This window comes from Sebastes umbrosus, chromosome 7 (assembly GCF_015220745.1).
Source record: "Sebastes umbrosus isolate fSebUmb1 chromosome 7, fSebUmb1.pri, whole genome shotgun sequence".
Lineage (NCBI taxonomy): Eukaryota > Metazoa > Chordata > Actinopteri > Perciformes > Sebastidae > Sebastes > Sebastes umbrosus.
The window spans coordinates 31,135,353-31,144,275 of NC_051275.1; the positions used below are offsets into that span (position 1 = coordinate 31,135,353).

Here is an 8,923-nt window from a genome sequence, read left to right on the forward strand (position 1 = left end):
GTAATATCTATTTCTCACCTCAAATGTTTTCAGAAACATCTTGTAGTGTACTGTTTAGCTGTAAAATGAGAAAGCTTGCTCCGGCTGGCGGGCGGTGCTTGGTATTTCCTCAACTGATCTCAACATGGCTGCCAGTTCACAAACTTTCTCATTTTACAGCTAAACAGTACACTACAAGATGTTTCTGAAAACATTTGACATTACAGTAACAGAATATTGATTCATATTTGATCAGCGCTGCCTGAGTTTGACCGTTTGATCAGGAGTATGTGAGTGATTGACAGCTGCTCAGAGACGGCAGGCTCCAGCTCGGCTCTGATTGGTTGTTTTCCTCCGGTCTGTGAAATCTTGCAGATGCCATGAGGACACCGGAGGATACAGAGGCACATGTTTTTTTGTTTTTTTCCAGATTACCTGTCTCATGCACTACTGTCAGGATATAGAGACCGTTTTATAAAAATAACTTTTTAAATCATATTTGCTCCATTTCTACCCACTGCAGCTTTAAGAATGTTTTAATTTATTAAAGTATCTTCATTGTAGCAGCCCGTCTTTGAGTCTGCATTTATGTCCTTCCTGCCGTCCACAACACTCTTCTGTCAAATTTGGTTTTCACTTGGTTGCCATGATTTTTCGTGTCTTCCTATTTCGATTGTCAGACATCCCGAAAATTTCACTTAAACTAATTTCTCCATACATACATACATACATACATACATACATACATACATACATACATACTCTCGGGCTCTGGTGCTTCACTCCGGTTGTAGCTGATGAACTCCTTAACGGAGAAAACCGACTAACGGAACTAAACGGCTCGAGCTCGCGGAGCGTCACTGTGTCTGTTGGACTGTTCGGTGAAAGTGAAAGTTACCATGGTAACTAACGCTTAGCTCAGCTAACTAGGTCACTAACTCGTAACGTTAGATAGCTTACGTTTTCTAACGTATAACTATATTTACCAACACGGTAAGACTTTATAATAATCATCGTAAATTGATAGTTAATTAAATAGTTATTTTAACAATGAAATGATAATATTATACTAATTATTAGTAATGCTATGTTATTTTAATAGTTCCTTGCACATATAACATTTTATGTAAATATATGTTGTAAAACATCTATAAACATTACATGACCCAGATATTGGTAACACTATTCAGCTGATGATTATAATACCTTGTTAAATGGTTAATAAATACTTTGTAAAGCATCTATAAACATCATTTAGACTGTTACTTTGTCAATGATTAATAATTGTTTTCTGGTCTATGTGATGTTTATAGATGTTTTACTAATCATGTAATCATGAACAAATACTTAATATTGTATATACAATCTTACAATGTGCACAGCAATAAACGGTTAATAATTAGTTTTCTAATGTAATCTGAATGTAATTGTTATCGTCTCCTATCAGCTATGATGCAATATGTAATTTATAAACAAATTATTTATTATTACACAAACTAATGATAAAATAACATATATCATAGAAGTAAACATGATCAATTATCATTTTTACTTGTTTGTTAACAGTAAAATAACTATTAACTAAGTTTAATTAACTATCAATTTATCATTTATAAATGATAGTTAGTTTTACCAAAGACACAACAAAACTACAACTTTAGACAACAAAACTACGACTTCTTTAGGTTTAGGCAAAAAAACAACAACTACAACTTCTTTAGGTCTAGGCAATACAAACTACAACTTCTTTAGGTTTAGGCTGCAAAACTACAACTTCTTTAGGTTTAGGCAACAAAACTACAACTTCTTTAGGTTTAGGCAATACAACTACAACTTCTTTAGGTTTAGGCAACAAAACTACAACTTCTTTAGGTTTAGGCAATACAACTACAACTTCTTTAGGTTTAGGCTGCAAAACTACAACTTCTTTAGGTTTAGACAACAAAACTACAACTTCTTTAAGTTTAGGCAATACAACTTCTTTAGGTTCAGGCAATAAAACTACAACTTCTTTAGGTTTAGGCAATAAAACTGCAACTTCTTTAGATTTAGGCAATACAACTACAACTTCTTTAGGTTTAGGCAATAAAAATACAACTAATTATTTCATATTACACAAACTAATGATAAAATAACAGATATTATAGCAATAAACATGATCAATTATCATTTCATTGTTTGTTAACAGTAAAATAAGTTTAATTAACTATCAATTTACCATTTATAAATGATGGTTAGTTTTACCAAAGACACAAGTAATCTCCCAATGTCTCAAACCCAAGCCAAAATAAAACTGGATGAAACTAAACATGCAGGTTAAGTTTGCTTCTGTGAAATCAAGCTCTCCCATCAGATACTATGACCTCGTGGTGTGACAGTGTTTGTCTTAGATCCCTCTTGTTACATAATGTTATTCTAACTGTGATAAGCAAACACAGCCCGAGAGACAACGATGTTTAATCCCGCTTGGATATATGACATTGCAAATCAGTTAATATCTTGAAGGTTGTTGTAGGAGGGCACATATCCCAGGTCTGGGCAGATTAAAATCTTGGTTGGGCCTATCCACAGCACTGCAACAACAGGCTTCCAGCTGTGCAAGAATAATAATCCCTCTGTTTTTAATCTGCCTGAGCGGGAGGTGACCCAAGCCCTAGTTCGGAGGCCATCCAAGGGCACAGAGATACACTGGTTTGATGACAGTTTAATGATGAGCTAATATGAATCGCCCATATGTTGTGTGCAAAGACTGCGAATAGAGGCTTAAATCTGTGCGAGAGGAGAAGTATGGGAAGAGTCCAGCGAGACATCTGGTGATGGCCGCCATGTAAAATCATGGGATTTTTCTGGTGGGATTTATCCATTGCTGTTATGATTATTTGGCTCTTACGCTCATATGATGTTTATGTGTGCATAAGCGGGGACGGTTCCAATTCCACTCACAACAGCACGGGTTTAAGGAAGGAAGGCCTAAATAGTGGGGATTATTCTCTCTCTCTCTTTCTCTCTCTCTCTCTCTCTCTCTCTCTTACCCTATTTTTCAGCATCAAATGCTCTCCCTCTCATTTAGTCCCTGTTGCTGTGATGACCACAGGCATGAGCACAGCAGGCGTTCATCGAGGCTTCCTCAAGAAATATGGTAGGCCTGCTTTGATTCCTTCCTACTCTGCCTTCATTAGTGGCTGATGGACTGTATCTCTTTGTCTGATTGTTGTTTACTTCATGTTTGTGCTCATTCTATAAAAAACATTTCAGCATTAGATGTGGGTTACTTGATACACAGTGTTTTTTTTAAATACTCTCCCTATCCACCTATGTTTGACTGCAGTTTCTAATTTGAATCTGACAAGCAGACAGTGAATGATCAGAGTTGACGTCATGTGTTATGATGTATTTTATGATGCCTTCTGTAACACCTTGGCCAGGGACAACAGATGAAAAATTGCCTTTTGGCTAATTCTGGCATTTTATTCTATACCATATGTATCTATTAATTTGCACTGTCCCATCACAAATAGACTAAACTAAATACTAACTGTCTGTCCAACATTATTGACAGCCAAAATTCAAACACATTTTTATACTTTTTGAAGAATCTCAGGCATTGAGTTGACAAATTACACTTTTTCAGTCTTTTTTTTTTTTTTTAGACAATTTTAGACTTATTGAGTGTATTGAACTTGTGTTTGTGATATTCCCTCTAATGGAGTAATAAATATTTGGTATTTATTCCTCCAAGAACAGCTGTAGACCTAACAATGATTGAATCGCTCCCAGATGTGTTCTAACAGAATGACAAGTTTGTTTTCAAAGTCAGGATTCAGCCGATGTCTTTGTGCTTATGTTACATCTGTTTTATATCTCCATCGAGTTCATTTGATAGTGGCGTCACGGTGGCTTAGTTTACTAGCAGTGAAACGTATTCTCTTTATCTCTTACCTGTGGACTGATAATAGTAAAATACCATAACAATCATGTTTTTAAATCTATAAAGTTGTTGGCACATCAGTGTTTCCAATTAGATACCATGATAATAGCAGTCCATCTAAACTCCTATACCTCTATCTCTCCCCCTCTCCACCTGTTCATCTTTAATCCTCTGTATGGAGAAATAGAGCACATCTTCCCCGTCCATCAGCATGTGCTCGCCATCTATTATCATTATTACACAATGGACGGCTGACTGGGGCACTTACGGCATCATGTGTGTCCTATCCTGAAAACTCACAATAACAGAAGCTTTTTCTTTTGTTTCTGCTCGTTAAAGTTGTCCTTGATGGCTGGTTGCAAGGACAGGGAGATTTACATTATAACTATTCAACTTTCACATCTTCATGCTGCTCTGAGCATTATACTCTCTATCTCTAGTTTACATTTCTCCAGTTATTTCAGATTTCAGGCCACATGCAGTTGCTTTTTTCACCATTTGCTCGTTTCTGTCATTGTTTCAGTTTTTAATTCAGCTTTAGAGCAGCCCTTACTTGAAATTGGCATCCGATTCAAGCCATTAAATAGGAGTTATCAGTCGCTATAAGCACCATAAATGTGGGTCATTAGGGGCCTACTACACCTACTACATTGTAAAAGTGAAAGTGAAACTTAAAAGCAACACGTTCTATCATGTAAAATTGAATGAAACGTTACAATTTGAACACAAACAAAACCGCTTCTTTAGGTTTAGGCAATAAAACTACAACTTATTTTGGTTTAGGCAATACAACTACAACTTATTTAGGTCTAGGCAATACAACTACAGCTTCTTTAGGTTTAGGCAATAAAACTACAACTTCTTTAGGTTTAGGTAATAAAACTACAACTTCTTTAGGTTTAGGCAACAAAACTACAACTTCTTTAGGTTAAGGCAACAACACTACAACTTCATTAGGTTTAGGCAATAAAACTACAACTTCTTTAGGATTAGACAACAAAACTACAACTTCTTTAGGTTTAGGCACCAGGTTAGTTTAGTTTAAAAGTTTCTTGGGAGTTTCCAGAGGCGGCGAGTCGCACCGGACGCCCCTGATTTGCATAAAGTAGCCTAAACCTCAGCTTTATATAAATGAGGAGCAGCTGATGTGACGGTGCGTTTCTCAAATCACGCCGCCACGTTACCAGAATGCATTGGCTGCTTACATAGATTATGAATGGGAAGCGTGGAAAGGACGGAGCCTGTGGGCATGTACCATCTTTCAGAGGGCCGCATACCCCAGAAGTAAAGCCAGAAGCTAGAAATTTCAGGTCGTGGCTAGAAGGTAATGCGCAAATGGCGAAACTTTCACGAGATGGTTATGGTTAGGCATTGACCTTGAATGGTTAAGGTTAGGATAGGTCGTCGGGCAGTGAATCTCGCGAGAAGTTCTAGACATGACCAAATCCTCATTGGATTGAATAGGCACCATCTTTGGATCCGGTATCCGATTCTTATAATACATCCTTGTTGTGAGCATGTTGCCATGCTAGCATTAGCGTCTAGCTCAAAGCACCGCTGTGCCAAAGTAGGCTACATCCTCAGAGCTGCTAACATAGCTATAGACTATTAGTCCTAAAAAACAATCTTCTGTCCAGATTTTCACATCTACTTTCATCTACAGCATTCTTTCACTCCATGAATCACCCAAGACAACGAAAGCAAAAATAAACAGACAAACTCCAGCTCCTACAGACATGCCTCTCTCTGTCTTTTATTTTGCTGCAGGGGGCTTCATGTTTAAGCAGTGGAAGGAGAAATACATTGTGCTGACCCTGGAGGGAAGCCTGTTGGTGTGCCGCGATGCAGAGTCCCCTCCAGACCAGTTGGTGGCGTTACAAACCAACTGCGAGTCGATTGTAGAGGGACGAGAAATCCTCGACCTGCCCAAGTTGCCTCCAGGGGGCAGGAGGGACTGCTGCTTCGCCCTCATCCTGCCACAGAACAAGTTCCTGCTGCTCCTCACTGAAAACCCAGATGACTGCAAGTGAGTCTGTCTCTCACACAGTCACGCTGGATGCTCATGCTGGTCCTTTGCCCCACTCATTATGGGATGTTAACTGCACATGGTGACATATTGCTGAACACATGCAAGAATTTTGGCCTCCTTTGTCCCACTTACTATCAGACATGTTTACTGCAGATGGTTATCAGATTGGGGGCAATACTGCTCTTTTGCCTGTGTTGACATAAATAATTTACAGGCATGGCTCTGGTTCAAATATAATGACTCGTCATTTTACCTTTCACAGTATGTGGCTGAACTTGATCAGGAAAGTGAGAGAGGTGAGTCAGCAGTTTTGAGCCTTGTTTTCATGTCTTCATCTCAACACCTCACCGCTCAAGTTTATACATACGTTTCTGATATCTGAGAAATCTTAAAAACATGTAATATCTACAAACATCCAAAGGGAATTCTTGTGAGGTTTCTGTGTTACCACTACACCATGTATCTCTGTGATATAATAACCTTGTTTTTGTCTCATTCTCTAGGGTGTCATGTCACCCCAGACACTTCAGAGACAGCGCAGCATCACTCCCTGCATCACCGACAGAGACCCCCTGCCCGACTCCTCCAGTGATAAAGACCCCGGGTCACCCAGGGTTGGCGAGGGCACCCCTCCTTTTGTTCGAGTCCCTGAGCGGGGAGGCTCCTTAAGAGAGAGAAGCCACAGCATAGGTCCGCTATCAGGTCATCCAGATGTAATAACTCAGCTTAAAGCTGTATATAGTAAAAAAGCAAATGAAGAAAACATCTTCACCACTTAAAGGTGCTAAATTCAATATCCAGAGCATTTATGTAGAAGTAAACAACTATTGTCTATGTAAAGATATAGAGGAGTAATGTCTACCTGAGCAGAGAATGAAGTCACTCTCCCTCTGTGTGTGTTGTAATCCAAGTTTCTCCATGCTTTGTTGACATAGCCGGGCCGGCCGCGCATGCTTTTAGTGCATATTCATGCATGTACAACCCGTTTGCACAAAAATGACACAATAATGCGCAAGGCGTTTAGCATGCATAAGAACGCCTTTCTTGATTTCTGCAGTTCATTTGTACGTCATGTATCCTGTACTGACTGCAATGTAAAAGCGTCCACGTAGAAATACAATGCTCATAGCTAGTGACGTACAATAAAAAGCAAGAAAGACCACTGATGGTAGGCGGTTGGGGAGACAGATGGGTCCAACAAACACCCGACTTTTAACCAGGAAACACCGTGTTCGAGACCGTTGTTAATCGGTGTTTTGTTTTGTAAGTTATGTTAGTGATGTTTGTCACATGACGTTGGTCACGTTTTTTTTATTGAAGTTTGTGACGTGTTTTCCGTAGTTGTGCTACGTTGTTTCCGTATGTGTTTTACTTAGTTTACGTACTTTTTTTAAGCCCAACCACGACTTTTTCCCTAAACTAAGTGGTTTTCTGATTTGGTGTATTTAATAAAAGCAAAATTAATTATGTATTGTTGATATTATTTTTCCAATGACTTCTACAGGCAGTGGACCACGGCGGCCCCTGCGCAGCGTCTCTGTGGTCCCTCCTCATCGCGTGTCAGATTGTCTTCGCCATGGCAACAGCAGCGATGCCCGGGCAGTGAGGGCGGTGTGCCTGCTGATGGGAGGGGCAGCGGCCTCCTCCGCTCTGGGCTACCTCACCTCCTGCCCCCCTTCCTCTCCCCTCGCCACCAGAGCCCCGGAGATCGCCCACGGCACAGGGGGCTTCTCCGAGCTCCCCGCCGGAGGCTCCTTCCACGCCTGCAGCCAGGACGTGGACTCCCCTCACTTCAACAGCTTCGACTTCGAAGGAGACTCCGACTTTGATGCATTTGACTGTGGAGGATTTGCTTTTTAGAAAGAGAGGGACCTTTTCTTCTCATCAAAACCCTTGTGTTGGTTTTCCTTTATAATATAAGGGCATTAATTAATCACTCGTTTGTTATCTATGCGTCGAATTTATAAATTAATGAAGGTGTTCTTCCTGGCGTTATGCCCATGCTCCTCAGGTAAATCATTCATGGTCTTGACTCCTCTGAACACTGTCTGTCTGTGTTGTATCAGTCTTTCCATGCCACAGGATGACTTGAGGTTAACTGAGTGAGCGGCGTAATGATTCCAGACAGCCACACGGACGTTTTAGTCTTTTCACAGTTGTGTTTCTCCACTGCTTGTCTCATTGCTGTGTTCATTTTATACTTTTTTTTATCTGACCTCCGTGAACATTTCCTCCTCATCCACATTCTCTCCATTTCATTGACGCTTTGCTCCCTTTGCCCTGCTTTCAGGAATCACTCCCATTAACCCACATCTGCACATATCCTACATGAAATGCAGTCCAAAGGTGAGCTCTAAATAAATCCTGCTGTCACCATGAACCGTGCGTCTTTCTCTCTACATCCATCTGCTGTTTGCTGGCTGGCGTGCTGAAAGCAGGGCCACGGTTTGGAGAGGAGGGATGATACGCTGAGCCTGGATGGTCGTGTGTGCTTATCTGAGATTTTGTCGCACAGCAAAAAAAATAATAATCTCTTGGGTTTACAGCTCATGTGCTGCTGGATGTGGACTTGTGTATGCGTTTGTTTGTGTGAGCGCTCTCAGTTTTTATACTGTACGTGCTGAGATAGACATCCTAAAGGAAAGCCTGCAGGGACACCTTCTTGCTGTCTTCCTTTGTCACATGCAAGAAGGACTCAGCTATGGAGGACAGAATCTGCCAAAATAAAAAATAAATAAACAAATGAATAAATTATTCGATAAATACATTAAAATGCCATTAAATGTACCAAAAATAATATTTAAAATAAATTAGGGCTGTCAAAGTTAACGCGATAATAATGTGTTAACACAATTTTTTTTTAACGCCACTAATTTCTTTAACGCATTAATGCAACTTGCAATTTTTTCAGGTTGTAGTAGGCTCAGTTTTAAAGCTAGAGTGAAGATATGAAACTAGAAAACCTAAGAAATCCATTGGTTCCAATC

General features: G+C 39.8%; 1 protein-coding gene across 2 annotated transcripts; it reads left to right on the plus strand.

Annotated features, from left to right (window-relative positions):
* The first annotated feature begins 2,704 nt into the window (after positions 1–2,704).
* LOC119491034 lies at positions 2,705–8,316 on the plus strand. Of its 2 annotated transcripts, XM_037774602.1 has the most exons (5): positions 2,705–3,118; positions 5,675–5,933; positions 6,199–6,232; positions 6,440–6,638; positions 7,441–8,316. In XM_037774602.1, the coding sequence occupies exons 1-5, from the start codon at positions 2,815–2,817 to the stop codon at positions 7,794–7,796; spliced, it is 1,152 nt and encodes a 383-aa protein (XP_037630530.1). In that variant the 5' UTR covers positions 2,705–2,814; the 3' UTR covers positions 7,797–8,316. The 2 variants fall into 2 exon arrangements, with proteins under 2 accessions (XP_037630530.1, XP_037630531.1); XM_037774603.1 differs by lacking the exon at positions 2,705–3,118 and having other exon boundaries at positions 5,320–5,933.
* The last annotated feature ends 607 nt before the right edge of the window (positions 8,317–8,923 follow it).